At 54.8% G+C, this 27,441-nt stretch overlaps 3 protein-coding genes across 3 annotated transcripts; 1 reads left to right on the top strand and 2 right to left on the bottom strand.

Annotated features, from left to right (window-relative positions):
- Window positions 1-1,150: 1,150 nt before the first annotated feature.
- On the bottom strand, window positions 1,151-13,973 carry TMEM249 (transmembrane protein 249; the record flags this gene model as incomplete). The annotated part of the gene is made up of 8 exons (XM_080694133.1): window positions 1,151-1,436; window positions 12,334-12,530; window positions 12,747-12,832; window positions 12,945-13,140; window positions 13,257-13,351; window positions 13,499-13,649; window positions 13,718-13,740; window positions 13,961-13,973. The coding sequence occupies 8 exons, from the start codon at window positions 13,971-13,973 to the stop codon at window positions 1,151-1,153; spliced, it is 1,047 nt and encodes a 348-aa protein (XP_080550259.1).
- A 344-nt stretch (window positions 13,974-14,317) lies between these two features.
- FBXL6 (F-box and leucine rich repeat protein 6) lies at window positions 14,318-17,301 on the bottom strand (the record flags this gene model as incomplete). The annotated part of the gene is made up of 8 exons (XM_080693958.1): window positions 14,318-14,468; window positions 14,867-15,113; window positions 15,200-15,449; window positions 15,690-15,797; window positions 15,871-15,999; window positions 16,264-16,327; window positions 16,451-16,609; window positions 16,892-17,301. 8 exons carry the CDS (start codon window positions 17,299-17,301, stop codon window positions 14,318-14,320), a joined length of 1,518 nt encoding a protein of 505 aa, XP_080550084.1.
- Window positions 17,302-17,984: 683 nt separating this feature from the next.
- On the top strand, window positions 17,985-19,602 carry SLC52A2 (solute carrier family 52 member 2; the record flags this gene model as incomplete). Its single annotated transcript, XM_080694991.1, has 4 exons — window positions 17,985-18,114; window positions 18,205-19,078; window positions 19,174-19,297; window positions 19,390-19,602. The coding sequence occupies 4 exons, from the start codon at window positions 17,985-17,987 to the stop codon at window positions 19,600-19,602; spliced, it is 1,341 nt and encodes a 446-aa protein (XP_080551117.1).
- Window positions 19,603-27,441: the final 7,839 nt, after the last annotated feature.

Below are 27,441 nucleotides of genomic sequence, written 5' to 3'. Positions count from 1 at the left end.
GCCAGGGCAGCACCGCGGCCAGCGCCCGGGCGCGCTCCGCCGGGCTCGCCGGGAGGGGCGGGCCGCCGGGCTCGGCCGTCGGGCGGGGGTCCTCGGCGGGGGTCTCTGGGAGGCTCGCTTTATTGTTCTGCAGCCGGAGCGGCGGCGGCGGCGGGGGGCGGGGGTCCTCGGGGGAGGGGTGCGCGGAGGGCGGGCCGAGGAGGGGGAGGGCCGGGCCGGGGGCGGGGCTCGCGCTCGGACAGCTCCTGGCGGCCTCCGCGCCCGCAGCCGCCTCTGCCCGGGCGAGCCCGGCCTCCGGCTTTTAAAGCCGGGCGCGGGGGAGGGGAGCGCGGGGGGAGGCCGGCGGAAATGGCCGCGCTCCCCCGGCGTCCCGGGGATGCCGGCCCGCGCGGGGGGTCCCCTGCGGCCCGCGGAATGGCGGCCCGGCGGCCGGGCATTGTGGGCTCGAGGGCGCGGGGCGCGGGGGGCGCGGGGGGCGCGGGCGGGGCGGCGGACAGCCCTGCCGCAGTGCCCGCGGCCACCGTGCCCGCGGCCGGCCGGGCTGGGGTGCGCCCTCCCGCGGCCCGCGGCCACCCTGCCGGCGGCCTGACGTCAGGCCGAGGGCTGCGCGGCCGCACAATGGCTGGCGCGGGCGCCGAGGCTCCCGGGGAGGGCCCGGCGAGGCATTGTCCCGGCGCGGTGACCTTGCGCGGAGCCCGCCCGGGGCGCCCCGGCCGGCCGGGCAGCAGCGCGGCTCGCGGGGGGGTGGGGGGGGGCGCCGACCTTGCGGGCCGCTCCCGGGGGGGCGGCGAGGCGCAGCCGGAGGCGCGGGGCCAATTAGCAATTTGATTGCGGGGCTGGGGGCCCATCTGGAACGAGGCCTAATTACCGGGCGGACCCTGGGGGGGGGCGCCGCGGGAGCGCTGCTGCGGGCTCCGGACACCGCCCCGCCCCCACCGCTGTCCCGACTGTGCCCTCGCTGGTCCCGCCGGCCCCTGTTCTTCCCTTCTAGCCCCACTCCGCATCGCTTTCTGGGGGCCCAGGACTCTGTCCGCGCACCCCTCATTTTCCCATCCTCCACCTCCCATCTCGGCCCTCGAATCCTCTACTGCCCGTAGCTCCCCGCCTCTCGGTGCATCTCCGCCCCTCTGGCCCCCAACCCCTTGACCGACTAGAAGTCAGAACTCAAACACATGTGTCCCGCGTCCAGGAGCTCCCGAGGGACCATTCGGGCAGCCCTTGCTCGAGCTGCGCGGATGGATCCCTCAGCCCCCTGGGGCGCCCGGCGGGGAGGGGCAGCTGGGTCCAGGCCTTGGCCATCAGTCCGCCGCAGCCCGGGTGCAGAGCGCACATGGGGCCGCGCACAATTACGCGAGTCCTCCCCCGCTTCCCTGAAGACGTCCTGCCCAGCCTGCCTCATGCTCAGGATCTTCTGGAGGTCATGGTGGCCCCCAAACCTGAGGTGCGGCCAGGAGAAAGACAGCTAATGACTCGGGAAAGTTTCGATCTCTCTCTCCTGAGGAGGACGCCTGAGTCTCTCATGAAGAGCCAGGGTCTTGGGAAGCTAAGTTTCAAGAGGAAAACCAGCCAGAGAAAGCAGGTTGGGGCCCATCTCCCAGCTGCTCCAGGCCCTGCCTGCTCCTAGCTACTTCCTGCAAAGCCTCCCTGTGGGGTCTCTCCCGGCCATCTTGCTTACACCTGCAGCTCCGCCAGCCCCTCTCCCTTCTTGGTTGAGGTCCTGTTGTTGGTTCTATGGCCCTCTGACGCCCTCTGCTTCTCTACAGCTACACCCAGCAGGCAGCAGAAAGGCCAGGGGAGGGGAGGCTTCCCTTCCCACTCCCCTGTTCCCAGCACCTTCACCCCAACAAGGCCAGAGTTCCTGTGTACCCACCCACCCGAGGTCCTGTAGGCCCGATCTCAGCTCTTCCACAGCAGGGCTCCAGCTAGGGAATCAGGGAATCGTGGGCAGTCTTGTCCTGGGGGGTCCACCCCTCCAGCTGGACGGAGAAGAGTCGGTGGGCAAAGGATGAGGGGTTGAGTTGGGAAGGCCAGTGCTGTGGTTTTAGCTCAGAGGTAGAATGCCTCTGGGCTCAATCCCTAGTGGCGTGGGTGGTCACTACAGAGAAGGAGGTCATCAGCAGGAAGAAGAGGTCAAGGCTGAGGGACAGAGACGAAGGGTCATCCACGAGAATACAGAGATCATGCTGGGGGCAGTGGCACACACCTTCAATCTCAGTGTTTAGGAGGCTGGAGGTTCAAGGAGGAAGGAAGGTTCAAGACTAGCAGAAGGAGCCGGGCGTGGTGCGCACGCTTGTCATTCTAGCATTCGGGAGGCTGAGACCAGAGGATCGCGGTCGTGGACAGCCTCAGCTACTTAGTGAGGCCCTTTGCAACTTAGCGAGACCCTGTTTCAAAATAAAGAATAAGCCGGGCGTGGTGGCGCACGCTTGTAATCCCCATGCTTGGGAGGCTGAGACAGGAGGATCGCATGGGTTTGAAGCCAGCCTTGGCTACTTAGTGACGCTCTTAGCAACTTAGTGAGACCCTTTTTCCAAATAAAATATAAAAAAGGTCTGGGAGTATTGCCCGGAGGTAGAAAGCCCCTGGGTTCCACCCCCAGTACCACTAAATAAATAAATAAATAAATAAATAAATAAATAAATAAATAAATAAAAAATAGGGCAGGGGGTATAGCTCGGAGGTCAAATGCCTCTGGGTTCCATCTGCAGACCCACCAAAAAAAAAAAGGGGGGGCTGGGGATGTAGCTCGGAGGTCAAATGCCCCTAGGTTCCATCCCCAGACCCTCCCCACACACACACAAAAAGACTAGCACAGGATAACCTAGACCCTGTTTCAAAATAAAAAATGAAACGGGGCTGGCCATGGTGGCGCACACTTGAAATCCCAGCATTTGGGAGGCTGAGACAGGAGGATCGGGGTTCGAGGACAGCCTCAGCTACTGCTTAATGAGGTCCTCTGCAACTCAGTGAGACCCTGTTTCAAAATAAAGATTAAAAAATAGGCAGGGGATGTAGCTCAGAGGTCAAATTCCCCTGGGTTTCATCCCCAGACCCACAAAAAATATAAAGAATAAAAAATAGGGCTGGGGGTATAGCTCAGAGGTATAATGTCCTTGAGTTTCATCTCCAGTACCACAATAAATAAATAAATATAATGGGCCAATATTTTTTCTTTATGATACTGGGAAATTGAACCACCCAGGGGCATTCTACCTCCACGCTACATCCCCAGACCTATTTTTCACTCTTAATTTTGAAACAGGGTCTCACTAAATTGTGGAGAGACTCACTAAGTAGCTGAGGCTGGCTGTGAACCTGCGATCCTCCTGTCTCAGCCTCCCAAGTACTGAGATTCCGAGCATGCACCACCATGCTTGGTTTATTTCTTATTTTGAAACAGGGTCTTGCTTGCTAGGTGGCTGAGAGTCTCATAGCTAAGGCTGCCCTCGAACATTCGGTCTTCCTGTCTCAGCCTCTCAAGTACGGGGATCATAACCGTGAGCCATCATGCCCGACTATCAAGCTAATCTTTTTTTGGTTTTGGTGCTGGGGATTCTACCTCCGAGCTACACCCCCAGATCTGTTCTTTCTTTCTTTCTTTCTTTCTTTCTTTCTTTCTTTCTTTCTTTCTTTCTTTCTTTCTTTCTATTTGTGCTAATGATTGAACCCAGGGGCATTCTACCTCCAAGGTATACCCCCAACCCTATTTTTTATATTATTATTATTTTTTTTTTTTTTTTTTTTGCAGTACTGAGGATGAAACCCAGGGGCATTCTACCTCCGTGACACACCCTCAGCCTTTTTTTTGGGGGGCGGGGGCGGTTCCTGGAAACCCTTCTACCACCAGGCTACACTCCCAGACCTATTTTTTTATGTTTTTATTTGGAAATGGTCTCTTAAGCCAGCGCGGCTGGCTTCAAACCTGCATGATCCTCCTGTCTCCGCCTCCCGAGCACGGGGATCACAAACATGGGCCACCACGCCCGGCCCAACCTTATTTATTTTTTTAAATTTGTGTTACTGGGAGTGGAATCCAGGGTCTCACTGAGTTGCAAAGGGCCTCACTAAGTAGCTGAGGTTGTCCATGAACTGTGACCCTCCTGTTTTAGCCTCCTGGCAAATGCTGAGATTACAAGCATGTGTCACCATATGCCCAGCTCCCAACCTTTTTTTTTTTTTTTTTTTTTTGGTGGTACTGGGGTTCCCAGAAACCCTTCTACCTCCAGGCTACACTCCCAGTACCTATTTTTATACTTTTCTATTTGGAAACAAGGTCTCTTAAGCCAGCATGGCTGGCTTTGAACCTTTGTGATCCTCCTGTCTCCGCCTCCCAAACTCGGGGATTACAAGCATGGGCCACCATGCCCGGCCCAAACCTATTTATTTATTTTTTTAAATTTGTGTTAATGGGGGTGGAATCCAGGGGCTTCCTACCTCCAGGATACATTCCAGCCCTATTTTATAATTTATTTGGAAACGGTCTTACTAAGTTGCTGAGAGCTTCACTAAGTAGCTGAGGCTGGCTTCAAATCTGTGCAGTCCTCCTGTCTCAGCCTCCCAAGTGCTGGGATTATAAGCATGTGCCATCATGCCCGGCTTATTTTTTATTTATTTTTATCTTTTTGTGGTACTGAGGGTAGAACCCAGGGGCTTTTCTGCCTCTAGGATATACTCCCAGATCTATTTTACATTTTATTTGGAAACAGGGTCTAAGTTGCTGAGAGCCTCACTAAGTAGCTGAGGCTGGCTTTGAACCTGTGTGATCCTCCTGTCTCAGCTTCCCAAGTGCTGGAATTACAAGGGTGCGCCTCCAGGCCCGGGTTTTATTTTTTATTTATTTATTTATTTAATTTTTACAGGTCTGGAGATGGAACCCAGGGCCATTTGACCTCCAAGCAATACCCCTGCCCTATTTTTTTTTTACTTTTTTTTTTTTTTTTTTTTTTTTTTTTTTTTTGCGGTTCTGGGGATGGAACCCAGGGGCATTCTACCTCTGAGCTACACCCCCAGCCCTCTTTTTATTCTTTATTTTGAAACAGGGTCTCACTGAGTTGCAAAGGGGCTCACTAAGTAGCTGAGGCTGTCCGTGAACTGCAATCCTCCAGTCTCAGCCTCCTAAATGCTGGGATTACAAGTATGTGCCACCACGCCCAGCTTTTATCCTTTATTTTTAAACAGGGTCTAAGTTGGAGAGGGCCTCACTAAATTGCTGAGGCTGGGCTGGCTGTGAACCTGTTATTCTCCTGTCTCAGCTTCCCAAGTACTGAGATTACAAGCGTGCACCACAATGCCCAGCTTTATTTTATTTTTATTTTATTTATTTTTTGTGATACTGGGGATGGAACCCAGGGGCATTCTACCTCTGAGCTACACCCCTTCCCTATTTTTTATTCTTTATTTTGAAACAGGGTCTCACTGAGTTGCAAAGGGCCTCACTAAGTAGCTGAGGCCATTCTCAACCACGATCCTTTCTCAGCCTCCCAAATGTTGAGATTACAAGCATGCACTTTGCTATAAATGAACTTTTCACAGAACAAAGATGCTGAGGCCCAAAAAGGTTAACAGATGATTGGTACATAAAAAATAAGAGGCCAGTCCAGGCAGGTTAGCCAGACTCTGTCTCAAACTAAAAACCCAAAACGACTAAGCCAAGTGTTATGATGCCTGCCTGTAATCCAGTACTTGGGAGACTGAGATAGGAAGATTGCAGGTTGAAAACCAATCTCAGCAGTTTAGTGAGACCCTGTTTCAAAATAAAAAGGATTCCCAGGAGTGATGGCACAAGTCTGTAATCCCAGTACTTGGAAGGCTGAGACAAGAGGATCACAGGTTCAAGGACAAACAACCTAGCAAGAACCTGTTTCAAAATAAAATAAGCTGGGCGTGGTGGCGCACGCTTGTAATTCCCGCGCTTGGGAGGCAGAGACAGGAGGATCGTGCTGGTTCGGAGCCAGCCTTGCTGGCTTAAGAGACTCTGTTTCCACATAAAAATATTAAAAAATAGGTCTGGGAGTGTAGCCCGTGGGAGTGTAGCCCGGAGGTAGAAGGGCTTCCAGGAACCCCAGTACCACCAAAAATAAATAAATAAATAATAAATAAAATAAAATAAAATAAAAAATAAGAGCCGGGTGTGGTGGCCCACACTTGTAATCCCTGCACTTGGGAGGCTGAGACAGGATGATCGCATAGGTTCGAAGCCAGCCACGCTGGCTTAAGAGACCCTGTTTCCAAATAAAAAAGTATAAAAATAAGCCGGGTGTGGTGGCGCACGCTTGTAATCCCCGCGCTTGGGAGGCAGAGACAGGAGGATCACACAGGTTTGAAGCCAGCCTCAGCTACTTAGTGAGGCTCTCAGCAACTTAGTGAGACCCTGTTTCCAAATAAAATATAAAAAAGGTCTGGAAGTATAGCCCGGAGGTAGAAAGCCTCTGGGTTCCACCCCCACTACCACCAAAAAAAAAAAAAAAAAAAGTATAAAAATAGGTCTGGGAGTGTAACCTGAAGGTAGAGGGGTTTCTAGGAACCCCAGTACCACACACACAACAAAAATAATAATAAAATAAAATAAGAGCCAGGTGTGGTGGTGCCTGCTTGTAACCCCAGCATTTGGGAGGCAGAGACAGAAGGATCGGAGTTCGCGGCCAGCCTCAGCTACTTAGTGAGGCCCTTTGCAATTCAGTGAGACCCTGTTTCCAAATAAAGAATAAAAAATAGGGCTGCGGGTGTGGCTCGGAGGTAGAATGCCTCTGGGTCCCATCCTTATTACCACAAAATAATTAATTAGGAGGATTGGAGTTGTAGGCCCTGGGTTCAAATCCTAGTACCCCCCAAAAGGTAGGAGGGCCTGGGAGTGTATCTCGGTGGTGGAGAGCCCTGGAGGTGGAGGTGAAGAGCTGGGGTGCGTGCCTGTGATGCCAGTACTTGCGAGAATAAAGCAAGAGGAGTGCAGGCCCACAAGAGCCCCAGCAACCCTGCAAGGTCCTTCAGCAACTCAGCGAGACCCTGTTTCCAAACAAAAAATAAAATAGGGCTGGGAAACCCGGGTGTGATGGTGCATGTCTTTAAGACAGGAGAATCATAGGTTCAAGGCCAGCAACTTAGACCCTATTTCCAAATAAAACATAAACTTGGCGTGGTGGTGCACACTTGTAATCCCAGCATTTGGGAGGATGAGACAGGAGGATCGCGGTTTGTAGAGAGATTCAACTACTTAGGCCTCTGCAACTCAGTGAGACCCTGTTTCAAAATAAAGAATAAAATGCAGGGCTGGGGATGTAGCTCAGAGGTAGAATGCCCCTGGCTTCATCCCCTAGTACTGCAATAAATAAATAAATAAATTAATTAATAAATAAGGACTGAGGTATAACTCAGAGGTAGAATACCCTTGGATTCAATCCCAGTAACACACATTCACATGTGCGCGCGCACACACATCAATAAAACAGGGCTGGAGAGTACAGCCTAGAAGTAGAAATGCCTCAGCGGGCGTGGTGGGCACACTTGTAATCCCCGCGCTTGGGAGGCTGAGACAGGAGGATCGCACAGGTTCGAAGCCAGCCTCAGCTACTGAGTGAGGCTCTCAGCAACTTAGTGAGACCCTGTTTCCAAATAAAGTATAAAATAGGTCTGGGTGTATAGCCCAGAGGTAGAAAGCCCCTGGGTTCCAACCCAGTACCACCAAAAAAAAAAAAAAAAAAAAGCCTCTGGGTTCAACCTTAAATACTAAGAAGAAGAGGAGGAAGAGGCGGGGGAGGGGGAGGGGGAGGAGGAAGAGGAAATGATGATGAAAGGAAGGAATCATTTTTGGATCCAGAGACATGCAAATTAATGACAAAATGCAAATTTCAGGGGTATTTATTTATTTATTTATTTTTGCAGCACTGGGGATGGAACCCAGGGGCATTCAACCTCCAAGCTATACCCCCAGCCCTACTTTTTATTCTTTATTTGGAATAAAGAACAGGGTCTCAGTAAGTTGTGGAGGGCCTTATTAAGTAGCTGAGGATGGCTACGAACCCGAGATCCTCCTGTCTCATCTCAGCCCCCTGAGTACTGGGATTACAAGCTCGTGCCACCATGGTCCGCTTTCAGGCTTTTTTACTTAATTATAGAAAACATCAAACACGCACAGTAGAGAGAGCCAGATAATGAGGGGTCCTGGATTCCCATCACCACCTCTGCCAGAGACCAGCCCACTAACAGTCGACCCCCTACTTCCTTGTCATTTTGAAGCAAATTCCAGAAACCATTTCACAAAATGCCATTTCTTTTTCCCTTAACGAAGACTGGAAGAGCACACATGCCAGAGGGTAGGTGTGTAGGTGGCTAGCTAGGGAGCCACTCGGTGGGCCCAGCCTGCTCTGAGTCAGCCGAGCAGATGCGGCGGACGCTAACCCTTCAACTCCTACATCTTGAGACTCTGACTGATGGGGTGGGCCGGTGGCCCCGAAGCAACCCGATGTCGTCTTCTGCTCAGGCTTCAGCTGCCTGACCTGCTTAGACCATTGCCTCGGACAAGTCACTTACTTTCTAAGCCTGAGAGATGAATTATGAATTCCCTATAGTAAAACATCTTTTTCTTTTGTACTGGAGATAGAACCAGTGTGTGTGTGTGTGTGTGTGTGTGTGTGTGTGTGTGTATGTGTGTGTGTGTGTGTGTGTTGTGTGTTACTGGGGTAGAACACAAGAACACAGGGGTATTCTACTTCCAAGCTACACCACCAGCCCTACTTTATTATTTTATTTTGTTTTTTGTTTTAGTTGTTTTTTTTGGTGGTACCGGGAGTAGAAACCAGGGGCTTTTCTACCTCTGGGCTACACTCCCAGACCTATTTATTTATTTGTTTATTTATTTATTTATTGTGGTACTGGGAGTGGAACCCAGGTGCTTTCTACCTCTGGGCTATACTCCCAGACCTATTTTATATTTTGTTTGGAAACAGGGTCTCATTAAGTTGCTGATAGCAAGAATTACAAGTGTGCACCACCACACCTGGCTTATTCTTTTATTTTGAAACAGGGCATCACCAAGTTCCTGGGGCATTCTTTTTCTTTCCTTCTTTTTTTTTTTTTGTGGCACTGGGGATTTTATTTTATTTTACTGTGGTACTGGGGATGAAACTCAGGGGCTTTTTTTTTTTTTTTTTTTTTGGTAGTACTGGGGTTCCTGGAAGCCCTTCTACCTCCGGGCTACACTCCCAGACCTATTTTTACATTTTCATTTTTGGAAACAGGGTCTCCTAAGCCAGCGCGCGCGGCTGGCTTCGAACCTGCGTGATCCTCCTGTCTCTGCCTCCCAAGCGCGGGGATTACAAGCGTGCGCCACCACGCCCGGCCGAAACTCAGGGGCTTTCTATCTCCAAGCTACACCTCCAGACCTATTTGATATTTGATATTTTATTTATTTATTTATTTTGGTAGTACTGGGGATGGAACCCAGAAGCTTTCTACCTCCGGGCTATACTCCCAGACCTTTTTTATATTTTATTTGGAAACAGGGTGTCACTAAGTTGCTGAGAGCCTCACTCAGTAGCTGAGGCTGGCTTCGAACCTGTGCAATCCTCCTGTCTCAGCCTCCCAAGCGCGGGGATTACAAGCGTGCGCCACCACGCCTGGCTTGATATTTTATTTGGAAACTGGTCTCACTAAGTTGCTGAAAGCCTCACTAAGCTGCTGAGGCTGGCTTTGAACTTGTGATCCTTCTGTCTCAGCCTCCCAAGCACTGGGATTACAAGCCTGCACCACCACGCCCGGCTCGGCACTGGGGACTGAACCCAAGAACATTATACCTCTGAGCTACACCCTCAGTCCTATTTTTACTTATTTTTGTTTATATTTATTTATTTATTTATTTTGCAGGTCTGAGAATGGAACCCAGGGGCATTTGACCTCCAAGCTACACCCCCTGCCCTATTTCTATTCTTTTTTTTTTTTTTGCGGGTCTGGAGCTGGAACCCAGAGGCATTTGACCTCCGAGCTACACCCCCTGCCTAATTTTTTATTCTTTATTTTGAAACCGGGTCTCACTGAGTTGCAAAGGGCCTCACTAAGTAGCTGAGGCTGTCTGCGAACCATGATCCTCCAGTCTCAGCCTCCCAAATGCTGGGATTACAAGCGTGCCCACCACGCCCGGCTTTACTTATTTTTGGAAACAGGGTCTCCATAGGTTGCTGAGTCTTCCTACTTGCTGAGGCTGTCTCAATCTGCAATTTTCCTCTCTCAGCCTCTCAAATATTGGGATTACAAGCATGAACCACCATCTCCATCAAACCCAGGGAGTTTACAGCCCTACTTTTTTTTTTTTTGGTGGTAGTGGGGTTCCTTAAAACCCTTCTACCTCCAGGCTACACTCCCAGACCTATTCTTATTTTTTTATTTGGAAACAGGGTCTCTTAAACCAGCGAGGCTGGCTTTGTACCTGCATGATCCTATTGTTTCCACCTCCCAAGCACGTGGATTACAAGTGTGTACCACCATGCCCGGCTTTGTGTGTGTGTGTGTGTGTGTGTGTGTGTGTGTGTTGCTGGAAATGGAACCCAGGGGCATTCTACCTTCAAGTGACACCTCAGCCCTATTTTTTTTATTCTTTATTTTGAAACAGGGTCTCACTGAGTTGCAAAGAGCCTCACTAAGTAGCTGAGGCTGTCCACGAACCACGATCCTCCTGTATCAGCCTCCCAGAAATGCTGGGATTACAAGAATGCACCACCACACCCAGCTCTATATTTATTTATTTATTTATTTATTTATTTATTTATTTATTTATTGTGGGTCTGGGGATGGAACCCAGAGGCATTTGACCTCCGAGCTATACCCCCTGCCCTATTTTTCATTCTTTATTTTGAAACAGAGTCTCACTAAATTGCAGAGGGCCTCACTAAGAAGCTGAGGCTGTCTGCAAACCGCGATCCTCTGGTCTCAGCCTCCCAAACGCTGAGATTACAAGCGTGCGCCACCACGCCCGGCTTTAATCGTTTCTCTTTTTTTCTTTATTTTTGGTGGTACTGGGGTGTGTTACCCAGGGGCTTTCTACCTCCAGATTACACCCCTAGCCGTATTTTATACTTTATTTGGAAACAGGGTCTCACTAAGTTGCTAAGAGCCTCACAAAGTAGCTGAGGCTGGCTTTGAACCTGTGCGATCCTCCTGTCTCAGCCTCCCAAGTGCTGGGATTACAAGGGTACACCACCACGCCCGGCTTATTTTGAAACATGGTCTCACCATGTTGTGGAGAACCTCATTAAGTTGCTAAGGATGGCCACGAACCTGCAATCCTTCTGTCTCAGCCTCCCAAAAACCGCACCACCAGGCCCAGCTTGCCCCCCATTCTTTTTATTTATGTGTGTGTGTTTACTAGGGATAGAACATAGGGGTATTCTACCTTCAAGCTACACCCCTAGCCCTATTTTTTTTTATTTTATTTCGAAACACGGTATCACTAAGTTCTGAGGCTATTCTCAAACCTGCAATCCTCCTGCCTCAGCCTCCCTACAGGTATGCAACACCACTCCCCAGCTTGCCCTTATTTATTTTTTGTTTTTGCAGTATATAACTTACACAGCCAGTCCTGGTTCCAGGGACATAATGCCAAAAGCCCTGGGCTGATGCCACTGGACAGGTCGAGCAGATAGTGCATGTATCACTCACCTGGCACCTCTGGCCTACTGCCTGCTCCCCAAGAGTGCTGTCACCCAGGAGGGCTCAAGCGCTGGAGTGGGAGCTGGGGTGCTCTGTGGACAAGGAGCTCTAACAGGCACACAGCGAGCGCCACAGGGCCTTGCACTCTAGCTGAAGACTCTGGTATCCAACCCCAGGAAGGTGTGCAGCAGCAACTCTGGGGTATGATCCAGAATGCTGTGCAAGCCCAGGGGTGTCCTCTGGCTCTGTCCCAGTCCACTGCTGACTGCACTAGAGACAGGCCTGATCCAGACTGGAACAGTCAGATTCTGACTGACGAACTCTACTCTCTGAGGCTAGGTAGAACCAGCTTGGTGCTGCTGGCCAGAAGGGGCAGTGGGTTCTGACCTGTCAGCTGCTTGACTGTCCAGCCTCTTTGAGGTCTGGCTGCTGCCTGGGGCTCCTCTGGCCTATCCTGGGTTTGTTCCAGCCCTTGTTGAAGACAGGCTCCCAAGGCCCTAGAAGTCTGCTGGAAGGGAAGACCCTGGAGGGGAGCCCCCCAAAACAACCAAACAACCAAACAAGATACAGACATCTCTATTGAGAGGAAGGCCAGCAGGCAGGTCAGGCCTGGAGTTGGCCATGAGGTGGGCACCAAGGCTCACAGGGTGGGATGCTGTAGGGTGAAGGGCAGGGCTGGGTAGGTCCCAGACTCACACGTCCAGCTCAGACAGAGAGCCCTGAGAGCCACTGGGCGGCACACTGTAAGCTTGTTTCTTGCGCATCACAATGCCAGGGCTGAAGGCGGCCCCCAGCGGCCAGTGGCGGACCACATGTCGGTAGGACGTGGCCATGTGGTCAAAATAGTTAATGTTGAGTTTCCGGGCAATGTGACGACCCAGGTATTCCATTTGCTGCAAGAGTAAATGGTGGTGAGGTCTCCAAGGACTGGAGGCCCTGCCACCTGACCTCTAGGCACCACCTCCCTTCCCGGGGCATCCCCAACACCGCCTGACAAAAATCACTGCACCCTAAGAGGACGCCTGTATGCAAAATGCCCCCTCAGAGGCCCTGAAACTGATGGCTGATATTGTGTCCCGAGGAGGAGGTGCGCCTGGGGCAGAACCCACCTCATAGCGCTCTGACAGCTGCACCAGCACCAGCGGCTCCAGCTTATGGCCACAGAGGACCAACTGGTAAAAGCACCTCCCATAGGCTGAGGGGGGACAGTGAATCAGTGGGACCTCCAGGAAGCGACCACCTGGGACCAGCTATGGGTCACCTTCCCGTTCCTCCCTGCTTCCAGGCACAACCCTGCCCCAGCCCACCGTCAGAGCTGAGCGCCAGGCGCACGTAGACCAGATGCATGGGGCCCTGACACACAGTTCGGCCCTGGATGGAGAAGTGGTACATGCCACGTGTGTGGTTCAGCACGAGGCGGCGCTGGGCCACAGAGGAGAGCACCAGCCACAGGCCCACGCCCATGCCATAGGCCGGGAAACCCCAGGTCGTCTGCTTCTGCACCTGCGGGAGGGCCAGGGCACCAGGACCAGTGAGCGGCTGAGCCAGGGTGTCTGGGGTGGGGCGTCTCGGGAGGCCCTTGGGGAAGGAGGGCCACTGCCGGACTCCGGAGCTCAGACCTCTTTCAGGAACTCGGTGCTGACCAGGACCAGGCAGACCACGAAGAGCAGCGTCCCCTTCCAGAGTGTGTCCAGGTAATAGTCCAGCACGAAGACTGCAGGCGGTAGGGGTAGAGGGCAGCTTGTGAGGACAGCGGTGTGGCCACGGTGTGAACTGGGGCAGCGCCAGGACTTGGGCGCGGTTTGTCCTGCAGACCCGCCCAGGGCCCTGGCCCAACCCCCTAGGCTCGGCGCCTGCGCACCACCAGGCTGCTGCAGGGTGAACGGGTAGAAGCTGTTGTTCTTGAGGCGTCTGGCCAGGTGGTGCTCGGTACAGAAGAATCCTAGGGCCCAGAGCTGAAAACGGTTGCCATAGGAGGCCGAGGACAGGCCAATGTTCCGGATACTGGTGACCTAGGTCAGGAGGGATGTTTAGCCGGCACACGCCCGCTGCCGCCCACTGCCCGCAGCTATGCTCATACCTTCCTCTGCAAGTTCTCCAGGGCTGCGGTCCAGTAAGGAGCAGGAGCTCGCAGGCCACAGGTAGTGGTGCAGGCCAGGTAAAGGTCTGTCTGGCCTGTGCGTGGGTTCTAGAAGCTCGGGGCGGCAGGTTCTAGAAGGGGCCACTGTTGACCACTCTTTCTTTGTGGGCCTGCACTTCCTGGTCAGTCCCCACCCCCTGGTGACCGACCCTCTGCACAGCCTGGTTTACAGTTCTCACCTACCTAGCCTGGACATCCCAGGCTCAGAAAACTGCAGGCTGGCTCTTGTCCCTGGACCCTACTGAGAGCACGGGATCCCTCTCCCTTGCCACCAAGGCCTTGAGCATACCCAGAGACAGCTCATTATCATGCGGGACACACCCAGTCCAAGATTTGAACCCAACAGTGACCAAAGACAGCCCCGGCAGACTCCACAACACATAGCCCTGAGCTGCAACAGCCTACAGACGCTCCATCAGATATAAGCCTGTTCATCAGAAAGGGCCCACCCCGAAGACCACACAGAGTTCTTAAAAATGTTTTATTATAACAAAATGTTCAAACAACCCAAACTGGGAAACGATGCTGGGCAGGGCTGGCCTAGCTGGGGGAGAGGGGACTGGTGAGCAGCTGCTCCAGACACCACTGCACTTCCTCCAGGCCCCGGTAGGCACGCTTCAGACCCCTGGGGAGACAGCGGCAGGACTCCAGGTTGAGGTACTGCAAGCTGGGGCAGCTGCTGATCACAGAGCTGTGGAAAAGGTCACTCAGGAGGAAGCGAGCTGCTGCCCAGAGGCCTGGGCCTGGGAAGGCGGCACCCAGCCATGGAGCCCTGGCCGCCTGGGCTCTACCCCTGACCGGCCACCCACTGCCATCCTGTGGCATACCCGCACCCAGCACCTTAGCGCCCCAAAGCCAACGCCAAGCAGGAACCCAGCCAGTAGCACCCCTCCCAGACCTAGAGGTACTAGGCTAGGCAGCACACCTCCTCTAAAGCCCCCAGATGGGACCTTCTGGAAGCCGCCTCCCGAACCAGCAGTGGTCACCTGTCTGCCTTTCCCACTCCCAGGCAGCGTCCCTCTCCCTGAAAATCCTCCCCCAGGGCAGCAAGCAGTACTGGTTTCAAGGACTGGGGGAGGGGATGCTGACCTGACTGTGTGTGGTGTGACCCGGGTCCCCCTGAGGTTGAGAGCACGCAGGGCTGGGTGAGAGCCCGCAGGGGTGCCTGAAAAGGCGGCTAAGGCCTGCTCCAGGTCCTTGTCGCTGAAGCCCTGGCCGCTCAAGTCCAGTTCCCGCAGGGTGTGGTACCACTTCTGGGTCAACAGAGGGCTGCCCTCCTTGGCTAAAGTCAGCCTGTCTGACATGCCATACAAGCCCAGGTGCAGCTGCTCCAAGTCTGAGAGGAGAGGAGTGGGCATGGGCCACAGGATAGGCAAGAGCCCCCACATCCCACCTGCCCAGCACCACCCGGGGGCAGCTGACCGTGACAAGGTAGATCACGCAGACCAGCAGGTGTAATTCGGGCACAGCCACGAAGATCCAGCAGGCGCAGTTTGGGGGAGTTGTGGAGCAGGCGGCCCAGGACCTCATCGCTCACAAAGTTGCAGGTAGAGCTGGCGAGGCAGAGCTCCTCCAGGCTGGGGAAGCCTGGGCCCAGGGTTGCCCCTCGCCCAGAAGGCTTGGGCAGCCACATCAGGTTCAGCAGCCGCAGTACCTGGGGGCAAGGCTCAGGCTGCAGGTGGGGAGGAGGTGGCAGGTGGTTCAGGCAGGGCGCCAGGTACCTGCAGCTGGGGGCAGCCTTTCTGCAGAGTCTCAACAGGCAGCGGCAAGGGAGTGCTGTTGCGGTTGATGCCAGTGCTCACCTCCAGGACCTGGAGCTGGGGGCAGCAACCACCCTGCGGGGGGCGGGGGGTCAGCAGACTGCAGTCCCTCAGTGCAGCATTTAGCTCTACTCCTGCCCAGACCCACCTACCAGCAGCGCACCCAAGATGGCTGTCGTCTGGGAGCTGTAGGTCAGCCACAGCTTGCGCATTCTGGGACCTGCCTCTTCCAAAAAGCTCACGACGGCTGTGGACTCCACCTGGGGACCCAGCACAGGGTGCCTGTCACCTCCACCCAGGCTTCCTCTGGGCCCCTTGGGACTCGGGGCTCACCATGGAGTGCTGCAGGTCCAGGCTGTGCAGCTGGCAGGCTCTGGCTAGCATGACCAGAGAGTCAGGACTCACACCGTGGCAGTCTGAGAGCTTGAGGAAGGTGAGCCGAGGACAGAACTCACTAACCAGCTGTGGGAAAAGAGGCGGCCTGGGACTGGGTATGCAGGGGGAGAGAGTGGTGCCATGCCAATTTCTCCTAAGGCCCCACACGTGACCTGAGTTCTATCCAGGCAAGGCCTACCAGATGCCCCTGCCCCAGCACCTCCCCACTGAGGGGACAACAGGAAAAGAGAACCGGGCGGGCAGGCAGGCATCCCCATGGGGCAGCCCTGGGCCACTGCTGAATATCCCCAAGTGACCCAGTTGGTGTGCAGGGCAGCTCCTACCTCTCACCTTCAATACTGGGTGCACCTGAGACTTCCAGTGGATAAGGGTCAGCTTCTGTAGCTGTGAAAACCTGAGCAACAGCAAAGTCAAGCTGCTTTAGCGTCCCCATGCTGCCCCTGTGGCCAGCATTCTTTTCACCCACACGGAGAAGCACAAGCTAGGCAAGAGGATTAGGGCAACTGGGGACCCTCACCGATTGGGCATGAGCCACTCCAGGGATGCCAGGAGCTTCTTCTCTGCTTTGGCGCTCCCCTTGGCAGTGCGGCCAATCAGCGGGGGCGACAAGGTTATGGTGTGCCATAGAGCAGGCTGCGAAGCAGCCTCGTGCCAGCGGCGGCACACCCGTGCAGCCCTGGAAGAAGAGGTCCCTGAGGGTGCCTGGTCTTCGCAGGTGATGCCCGCGGTGGGATTTCCTAAAAGAGGCAAATAAGCTCCCTCGACTGGGGTCGCCACCTGAGCTCCTGGGGCTCCGAGTATATTCCCCGAGAAAACCTGCGCTCCCGCTGGGCGCAGAAGCACTAGTATATGCGCGCCCGGACGCTGACCCTCTGCACAGCCCAGCCACCCGTTTCGGGGGGCGCCGCAAGGCTAAGTTCCACCTGCGATCTATGCGGGGCCGGGGTATGTAGTGTACCTGCCGAGGAACGGCATGGGCCCATGGACGGCCACCAGCAGCCCGAAAATCTGCACCAGGACCTCCAAAGGAATGCGGTCTCCCCAGCCCGCGTCGGGCCCCTGCTCGGGCGCGGGTGCCGGCTCCGGCCGGGGCTTGACCCTGGGCTTGGGCATCGCGGCGGGGCCGGCCGGAGGTGGTCGCCGAGTGCGACGAGCGGCGCGCCGCTGCGTGCGGGCGCGGGCGGGCCCCGGGCCGGGCAGCACCAGCAGCACGCTGTCGGCCTGGAGCAGGTGGTACTCGGAGCCGCTGGGCGCCAGCCTATCCCACCACCAGTCCTCCGCCGCGCGAGCCTGCGCCCCAGCCAGCAGCCGGCCCGGAGCCCCGCGCCGAGCCCTCCGCCGAGCCCTCGGCGCGCCCGCAGCGGCCATGGCTGGCTACTGCGCCGCAGACACGCCCGCCGAGCTTGGCTTCCGGGGCGGGACTTCCGTCTCCGTAGGGCGCCCGGCTTCCGGGGCGGGACTTCCGGGGCGGGCGGGAGGCCCCGGAGCCCAGGGGAGGGTGGGAGTCCGCGACCCGCCCTGCAACTGTGGCTGGCCGCGTCCCGGGCGGGAAGGCGCGCTCGCGGGCGGGCGGAGCGCGGCCCAAGCCCTGGCGCCCCGACCCCTCCCTCGCCGGCGGATCGCGCGGGCTGCCCTGGGTTCGCGGCAGCCCTCGGTGCAGCGTGCGCCGGTCGGCGGTGGTGGAGAGAGCACGGTGGTGGTGGGTCTGCGCAGAGCGCTGGTCGGCGGTGGAGCAGCAGGGTCAGCGCCTCGGGTCCTGCGTCTCCGCCCCGGGCCGCGCCTTGGGCGGGCTTCCGGCTTCTGCCCGCTTTGCTGGGCTCTGGTCCCCGTACGGGCTCCGCGCTACGAGGGCACCCCTGGCCGCCTCTCCAGGTGCCCTGGTCTTGCAGTCTGGCTCCTCTGACTCCGGTTCGGTGTCGCACACCTGCCTCTTTCCTTCCAGCTGGAAGAGGTCTTCACCTCCCAGAAGAGCCGAAGTGTCTTAGGATCTAGGTGGGCAAAGAGTGAGCTGTAACCTTCGTGCTGCCCTGGAGGGGCCCGCGTTTGGCCCAATGGCAGCACCCCCGCTGGGCCGCCGGGTGCTGACCCACCTGCTGGTGGCCCTCTTCGGCATGGGCTCGTGGGCACCGGTCAACGGGATCTGGGTGGAGCTGCCCGTGGTGGTGAAGGACCTCCCCGAGGGTGAGTGGGGTGGGGGGGCGGCCGGGAAGGTGGGCGGGCTGCCGGCTGCCCCTCAGCCATGTGCCCTGACGCAGCCTCTTCCCCCTGCAGGTTGGAGCCTCCCCTCCTATCTCTCTGTGCTTGTGGCGCTGGGGAACCTGGGCTTGCTACTGGTGACCCTGTGGAGGCGACTGGCCCCCGGCAAGGGCGAGCGGGTCCCCATCCAGGTGGTGCAGGGGCTGAGCATGGTGGGCACAGCCCTGCTGGCCCCTCTGTGGGACCGCGTGGCCCAAGTGGCAGGGCAGCCCCACTCCGTGGCCTTCCTAGCGTTGGCGTTGGTGCTGGCGCTGGCCTGCTGCGCCTCGAATGTAACTTTCCTGCCCTTCCTGAGCCACCTACCCCCTCCTTTCATACGGTCTTTCTTCCTGGGCCAGGGCCTCAGTGCCCTGCTGCCCTGCGTGCTGGCCCTGGTGCAGGGAGTGGGCCGCCTGGAGTGCCTGCCTGCCCCCACCAACAGCACTCCCGGGCCCCCCATCTACTTCCCTGAGCGTTTTCGTGCCAGCACCTTCTTCTGGGCACTGACTGCCCTCCTGGTCACTTCGGCTGCTGCCTTCCAGGGTCTCCTGCTGTTGCTACCACCACCATCACCACCATCTGTACCCATGGGGGGCCCAGGGCCAAGCCTGCGGGTGGGAGCACCAGGAGCAGAGGAGGAGGAGGAGGCCTCGCCACTGCAGGAACCCTCCAGCCAGGCAGCAGGCACCACCCCCGGCCCAGACCCCAAGGCCCTTCAGCTCTTCTCAGCCCAGGGTGCCTGCCTGCTGGGCCTGCTGGCCGTCACCAATGCACTGACCAACGGTGTGCTGCCTGCGGTGCAGAGCTATTCCTGCCTGCCATACGGGCGCCTGGCCTACCACCTGGCTGTGGTGCTGGGCAGTTCTGCCAACCCCCTTGCCTGCTTCCTAGCCATGGGCGTGCTGTGCAGGTGCACCTGGGCCCCAAGCCTCTTGGTGGGAGTAACTTGGGAGCAGTGGCTGGGTCCTGGTGCAGCCAGTGCTGAGTCCCTGCCCATCTCTGCAGGTCCCTGGTGGGGCTGTGTGGTCTCTCTCTGCTGGGCATGCTCTTTGGCTCCTACCTGATGACGCTGGCAATCCTGAGCCCCTGCCCTCCCCTAGTGGGTACCTCTGCGGGTGTGGTCCTCGTGGTATGTATGGTGGGGTCCCCACACGAAGGGTGGAGGGGCCTGCCCTCGAGCAGGGGCATTGGCTCAGCCGCCTGCTCTGATCTGCCCCTCAGGTGTTGTCGTGGGTGCTGTGTGCAGGCGTGTTCTCCTACGTCAAGGTGTCCATCAGCTCCAGACTGCACAGCGGGGGCCGTCCAGCTCTGTTGGCTGCCGGCGTGGCCATCCAAGTGGGCTCCCTGCTTGGTGCTGCTGCCATGTTCCCTCCCACAAGCATCTACCATACATTCCGCAGTGGAAAAGAGTGTGGGGAGCAGTGTGGCCCCTAAGCCTGGCAGGTGGGACTCACCACACCGTCTCCACCTGGAGGCCACCACAGTGCCTAAGCACCTGAAGCCCAGGGAGGCTGCCCCGCAGGCCACTCATGGACGCTCCCCAGGAGAGCCTGGCACCATGGGTCAGGATGGGGACCAAAGAGCAGGCCTGGAGCTGGGGACGAGTTGGGGCTGTGGGTTTGCCCGCAGGCCTCCTGGCACCTTCATGGGATTTGCACAATAAAACATCTTTATTCAGTGGGAAGTTGTTAGTCCCACAAACACTGTGCCCTTGCAGGCCGGCCTCCCTCCTCAGGAACTGACCCTGGTCTGTTCAGCAGGGGCCACCTTTCCCCAAGATTCTGGCATAGTTCTTGGGCAGGCGTCCAGCCACCCCCAGGCTGCCTCGAGATCCTGGCACCACCCCAGCACTCCTCACTGCTTCTTGGAACGGCCCTGGGGGCGAAGGCCAGGTCCCAAGGCCCAACAGGCTGCGGCTGTGGGACTCAGGCAGTGCAGGACATTTTCAGTGAAGAGTCAGCTTGAAGCAGCAGGCTACTGCTCCGTAAGCGCCCGAAAGGTACAAAGGTCAGGTAGGATTGGGCTGTGACTGCAGCAGTTCCTTCTGCTCTTTTGTGACGGGAATGCAGAGCTTGCCCAATGGTACCCCAGAGTGGCCTGCCTGCATTTATACCAGGTGGTCGGTGCACGGTCTGGTCATGCTAGAAAGGGCTCAGTGAGGGGGACTTGGAAGAGCCAGGGTATAGATTCCAGCCTATCTTGGGACCCTCAGCCTAAGGCTGCCTGCCCTGGAGCCACTAGCCTCTAGTTTCTAGCTGCTTCTGTGGTCGGAGCCCCTAAATCCTCTACTGAGGCAGACCCTCTCTCTGGGCTGCTGGCAGACATCTGGTCCCCATCAGTCTGGGCCTTTGCCCCTTGGTGTCTGCAGGGAGCAGCTCTCCCCTTGGCCTGCCCTGGGCTGGGAGTTCTCAGGCTCTCACAAAAAAGGCTGCTGGAGCATCAGGGAAGGGGACTGGAAAGCTCACCGAGCTGGGGAGAAAGCCGCAGGACTTGCACGAAGCTGCTGCTGAAGGCTGGGCCAGGGCCTGGGCCTGGCTTTCTGTCTCCCTGCCTCCTGGGCAGGCAGGAAGGAAAGGCCCATGGGGTGGTCCCTCCGCTCAGAGAGGCAGGACACTGGCCGGCACCGGGCCTCTGACCAGGCGAGGCCCCACAGCTGAGGTCCCTCCCTTCCATTGTTCTCTTCGGATGTTCTTTCTAAACCTCAGAAGCCTCTCTGTCCTTGACTGTGTGGGTCTCCTCTTCCTCCTTCAGTCCCCCAAGGTCTTGGCAGGACCAGACGGGCAGGGCAGTATTCCTGTAGCCTTCGGGTGGCCAGCTCCCAGGTGGCTCACGGCCAGCCCTTCGCAGCTTGACCAGGTTGCATCCCTTTGAGGGTGGGACTTGGGTGCTGGTGGCAGGTTAGGTGAGCTTTGTCACTGGCGAGAGGAGAGATCCAGATGGCCTGGGATGAAGCAGGTACAGATGGCAGGGCAACCCAGCTTAGCAGGACCCAAGGTCTCATGTCCTCATCCCCAGCACCACCCCTGTCCCCTGTCAGCATCAGGCCCCAGGCCCGCCATCCCCTGTCCATCCTGGACTGGCGACTGCCAGGCTCCTTCCTGGCTTTCTTGCCACGGGTCAATGATTAGAGTCACATTCTGCAGCCCCTGCCCTGTGGCTGTGGTTGAGACTGTGTAAAGTGTGCCGGCAGCAGGCACACAAACCTGGGAAGAGGGGCAGGTCCCTGGGCCGTGCCAGCCCAGGGTGGAGGTAGGCAGTCGGTCTGGGAGCCACTGCTCTGGCCCAAGCCACTCCAGCCCCTTCCTGTTCTGCCATGGGGGACAAGGCAGAGGTCAGAACAACAAGAGGAGGAAAATAACAAGCCCTGAGAGGCAGATGACCACCACGTTGGGCTGCCCTGGCCAGAGTGCACACCGCCTGCAGCTGGACAAGGGGTCTCAGCCCTGGGGTGGGGGAGGATGGAGGAAACCCCTCAGTCCCTTGAAGCCAGAGAAAGGTCAGCCACAGGCAGCCTCCTTTCCCAGCATGCGGCCATCTCACTGAGGCGTGAGCACTGGACGAGGCCCATGCGGCTTTGGTGGCATGACCGCAGACCTTCACCTTCCTCCAGGCCCACAGCTGTCAGCCCACCAGGGCCCAAGAAGGCAGGTGTGCAGCACTCGGGTGAAAGGGCAGTTACAGCCTTTGATTTCTTGATTTATTTTATTGATTTATTTTTGCAGTACTGGAATGGAGCCCAGGGGCATTCCACTTCTGAGCTACACCCCCAGCTCTATTTTTTATTCTTTCTTTTCTTTTTTTTTTTTTTTTTTGGTGGTGTTACTGGGGGTGGAACCCAGAGGCTTTCTACCTTTGGGCTACACTCCCAGACCAATTTTATATTTTTACTTGGAAACAGGGTCTCACTAAGTTGCTGAGAGCCTCACTAAGTAGCTGAGGCTGGCTTCGAACTTGTGCGATCCTCCTGTCTCAGCCTCCCAAGCGTGGGAATCACAAGCATGCGCCACCACGCCCAGCTTTTTATCCTTTATTTCAAAACCGGGTCTCACTGAGTTGCGAAGTAGTAACTAAGTAGGAGCTGAGGCTGGCCTCGAGCCTTGGCCCTCCCATCTCAGCTGGGATTACAGGATGCTCCGCACCACCACGCCCAGCTACGGCCTTTAATTTCTATCAGTCAGAGACCCCATTGCCTGACCTGGGACCTAAGATGCTGTGCATCAAGGGACTCCATTCACTTGCTGCAACTCATGGGCTGCCTGGCCGCCTGGCTGGCAGGAAGCAAGAGCACAGCAGGTGGCCAGAGTGGGAAGGAGTCCCTGCCACCTGCCTCCGCTGTAGCTCTGTGGCTTGGAGACGGCTCGGTCTCTGGTGGCTGATCAGCACAGCCATGCTGGCCACCTTGCGATCCCTTCCGCCCATAAAACTGAGCTGGGCAGCAAGGCCTCTGTGGAATTAAGCAAAGTCCACCATTAAATATGCCTTAGGGTTTCAGTCATCTGAAGAACAATGGGAGCTGCTGTCGTGGTGCACGCTTGTGATTCCAGCGCTTGGGAGGCTGCGGCAGGAGGAGCGCAGGTTCATGGGCAGCATCAGCAACTTAGCGAGGCCCTCTGCAACTCAGTGAGACCGTTTTATTTATTTTCTTTCTTTTTTTTTTGGTGTGTGTGTGTGTGTGTGTGTGTGTGTGTGTGTGTGTGGGTTTGGGGGTGGAACCCAGGGGCATTTGACCTCAAAGCTACACCCCCCTGCCCAATTTTCTTTATTTTGAAACAGGGGCTCACTAAATTGCAGAGGGGCTAAGTAGCTGAGGCTGTCTGCGAACTGGGATCCTCCGGTCTCAGCCTCCCAAATGCTGGGATTACAAGCAAGCGCCACCATGCCCGGCTGAGACCCTGTTTTAAACTAAAAAACAAAAACAGGGCTGGAGGTATAGCTCAGAGGCAGAATGTCCCTGGGTTCTATCTCCAGTACTGTAAATAAATAATAAAGAATTATGAAAACTGTTCAAAGTATTCAGGAACCTAGCTGAAAAGAAGCACCCCAGAGGCAGCAGAGCCGACAGCTTACGCCATTCCAGGGTCTCCTAGATCCAACCCACTTGGCTTGGGTCTCCAAGGTCCCCAGGCCTCCCAGTCTTCTTAGGAACCTTATTCCACTTAATCCTACTCTACCACCTCCAGACTCCTCTCTGAGTACCCAGTACCTGGTCTCCTATCTCCTGTGTGCTCACCCTACTTCTTCCAGTTCCCTGACTTCCTCGCCTTCAGCGCACTCCAAGCTGAGCCCCCTCCCCAGTGTGCTTCAGCACCAACTCTAATGGCAGTACCAGACACTGATGACCAGCTCCACCCATCTTGCCAGACCTAAAGTCCCCTCCAATCGAGCACATGTCGGGGGAGATGTTGCTGGCCCACTGAAGGATGATTTTATCTGGCCTCTGGCTCTGTGGGGATGGAAACAGTGGCTCTTTTTATTATTAATATTATTATTATTATTATTATTTGTGTGGTACTGGGGTTCCTGGAAGCCCTTCTACCTCCGGGCTACACTTCCAGACCTATTTTATATTTTTGAAACAGGGTCTCTTACACCAGCGAGGCTGGCTTCGAACCTGCACGATCCTCCTGTCTCCGCCTCCCAAGTGCAGGGATTACAAGCATGCACCACCACGCCCAGCAACAGTGGCTCTTTATTCAGAAAACTGAGGACCTGTGATTTTCCTTTTTTGTATGTGTGGTGCTGGGGATGGAACCCAGAGGCTTTTTACCTCCATGCTATGCCCCCAGACCTATTTTAGTTTTATTTAGAAACAAGATCTCACTAAGTTGTGGAGAGCCTTACCAAGTTGCTGAGGCTAGCTCCAAACCTGCTATCCTCCTATCTCAGCTTCCCAAGTAACAGGATTGCAATTGTGTCCCACCACATCTGGCTGTAACGTTCCTCATGCCGAGAACCAGCACGATGCACCTTGCACAGCGGGCACCAGCTTGGGGGGATGACCTGGCAGGATCCTCCACACTCCCACAGCACATCCTCAAACAAGGCAAAGCTCCCGCTGGCCAGTGTGCCCTGCCTTCTCCAGCGAGCCCGCTGAGCTTTGTCAGGCTGGTCCAGCTGAGGAAGGACCTGCCTGTTCCTGGTCCAACCCTGGGTGCTCTGAGGTCAGATGTTTGCCTTACGGGGAGAGAGCAGGCCAGGGAAATGCCGTGGGAGGGAGCCAGGGCTAGTGTTGGGAGAATAGTAAACTGCCCTCAGAAAGAAAATATGGGCTGGTGCTGTGTGTCCAAAGGTCTGAGCCTAGCCCCGATGCTCCAGGGAGGAGGCAGAGCTTGGGTTTCACGACTTCCTTGATTGTGACAAACTAACACATACTTGCTTGAATTCACCAGGCATTTGTGGGCGCATGTGAGTAGGTAGCCCAAGAAAACTAGGGTTGCTCAAAGGATGGGAACTGGGGTGAAAATATTAAGGCAAGGAGTGTGACCCATCGGGAGGGCACCTGCTTAGCATGCCTGAAGACCTGGGTTCAGTCCCCAGCAGTGCAAAAACAAAAGCAAACACAGAGTTCAGCCAGGTACAGTGGCGCAGGCCTGTAATTCCAGGATTTGGGAAGCTGAGACAGGAGGGTTACAGGTTCAAGAGCAGCACATGAGCTGGGCGTGGTGGGCATGCTTGTAATCCCAGCATTCGGGAGGCTGAGACTTGGAGGATCTCGTGGTTCATGGACAGCCTCAGCTACTTAGTGAGGCTCTCTGCAATTCAGTGAGACCCGGTTTCAAAATAAATAATTAAAAATAGGGCGGGAGGTATAGCTCAGAGGTACAATGCCCCTGGGTTCCATCCTCAGTACCACACACACAAAAAAAAAAAATCAGACTAGGGGTATAGCTCAGAGGTAGAATGCCCTTTTGGGTTCAATCCCCAGTACAACACATACAAAAAAAGAAAATTAGGGAAAAGCTACATTTATTTATTTACTTATTTATTTATTTATTTACTGTAGAATGTCAGAGATTCCTCTCTGGGACTTGAGAGGGAGAGACCTGAAATTGTACCTGTATTGGGAATGGCCTAGAAAGATTTGAGAAAGCTCTGATTATTATATTTCAAAAATTGGTGAAAGGACTTGGTTTCTGCCAAAAAAGCAGGCAACTATTCCAATGTAAAGTAACCTAGCTAAAGGTAATTAGCAAGTCTATAGGAGAGGGGATCTAGGACTTCCTCATCCTCATTCTAAAGACAGGGTTACATAATAATTGGATGATCTAGCTAGGATGGGAGGACGGGCTCAACTTTCGACCATGACCTTTGTGAAAAGAGACACCTAGGTGGGGAAAGTACACCTTGGCAGGAGAGTAAGGGGAGGTACCTTACAGGGATGTTTACTATGTGAACAAGATGGAGGTCATGTGTATAAAAAGTCTGGTCCACATGTTGTATCTTTGGTGAATTCGTTCGAACCACCCCCTAATGTTACCCTTGGGTACATGAAGCTGTAACTCTCTTCTATATTTCTATCTTTTTAATAAACTTCTTTAAATCTTCAGCAAGAGTCTGGGATAATGTGTATTTATCCTTAGCTCAGGACAAGAACATGCGGTTTTTCTGTTTTTGTGGGGGTTTTTTTGTGTGTGTGGTTTTAGGGAAATTGTGTCCAGGACCCTAACAGGGGTCCCTGGGGACAGTTTCCCCAACAGAAATGGCTTGGACAATTGCCTCTCGTGCAACTGACAATTTTATTCTTTAAAACTAAGTTTTTTAGCCGAGCATAGTGGCGCACTCTTGTAGTCCCCGCGCTTGGGAGGCAGAGACAGGAGGATCGCGCAGGTTCGAAGCCAGCTGCGCTTGCTGGCTTAGGAGACCCTGTTTCCAAATAAAAAAAATGTAAAAATAGGTCTGGGAGTGTAGCCCGGAGGTAGAAGGGCTTCCAGGAACCCCAGTACCACCAAAATAAATAAATAAATAAAAACTAAGGGGTTTTTTTTATGTATAACTGCTTTATTTATTTTGGTACTGGGGAATTGAACCCAGAGGCATTCTACCTCCAGGCTACATCCTTAGCTCCCTTTTTAGATTTTTTTAAAATGTTGAAAGTCGTGCCTTATAAGTTGCTGGTCTTGAACCTGTGAACGTCCTCCCTCAGCCTTCTAATTACTGGGATTTCAGATGTGTGCCACTATGTCCCACCCCAAACACTTTATTTTAAAACTTCTGAACCCACTAACTGGCCTTAGAACCAGAATCATGAGAATTAAAGAATCGGCTCTGGCTGTTCAAACACCCGACTGGTAAGCAAGAAGCCAGAGCGCTAGGCCGGGCAGCAGGGCTGTGGCCTCCACTCGCCTCTGGCCTGGCTCTGTCTTCATTCACAGTTGGAGCTCAGGGCCGCTAAAACTAAGTTCTTTATATGCGACAGACTGGCTCAATCGTGATGGCCGCTGAGTCCGTTCGCTACCGAAATTATCTCAGAAAGGTGGACAAAGGTTTAGATGGTGGTTCTGCAGCCACTTATCTGCAGCGATTCTTTCCCTTTTATGAAATAAACTCCTTTAAGTTCCTATTCACAGCGCTAAATGTGGAGATTCCTCTCCGGGAAAGAATCTGACATGGACCAATGCCTCTTGTGCAATCGAACACTTTATTCTAGACACAAGATTTTTTATATTTCCCCATTTCCCCGTGATTCCCTAGTAGAAAAGTGCAAACACCCAAAATACAATAGTGAGATATACATGTAAATCACCAACCCTGAACAAGACAAAAGTAAGGCCTGTGACATCACAGGTCTTTGTGATTGAAATCAGTTCCATGACCCTGCAGGTGGGTCTTGTGCTTCAAGTCAGCCCCTTTGGCCTTGCCTTGCAGCTGCAGAGGCTTTTAGTGGGCAAATTCCAGAGGAACAAAAATCACACCCAAAATCACTTGAAGAATTCAATTTTTAAGAGTTTTCTTTAACCCTTTCGGAACCATTCATTCCTAGGGCTTAGTCCATATGGCAGGCATGGGGAGATATGGTGGTCCAGGGGGATGCGATGGAGGTCTCCCAGGTGTCATCTGTATTACCTTCTAAAGTCTGAAAGCTTAAGCAAGCTCATAACACAGTTTAGCAGGTAAACACCAAGAAATAACATGAAGTTTTTAGATTTAGTTGTCAGATGTACTTCTCTAGCAGCTGAGCACTTTTCCTCAAATGATAGGCTTATTAGAAGCCCATTCCTCTTTTAGTAATCCATTTCCACACCACACTCCTTCTGTAACCTGCTTTCAATCTTT

Source organism: Muscardinus avellanarius, assembly GCF_963383645.1.
Source record: "Muscardinus avellanarius genome assembly, chromosome: 4".
Lineage (NCBI taxonomy): Eukaryota > Metazoa > Chordata > Mammalia > Rodentia > Gliridae > Muscardinus > Muscardinus avellanarius.
The sequence above is the reverse complement of the archived record's forward strand: the minus strand, read 5'-3'. Positions and strand labels throughout refer to the sequence as shown.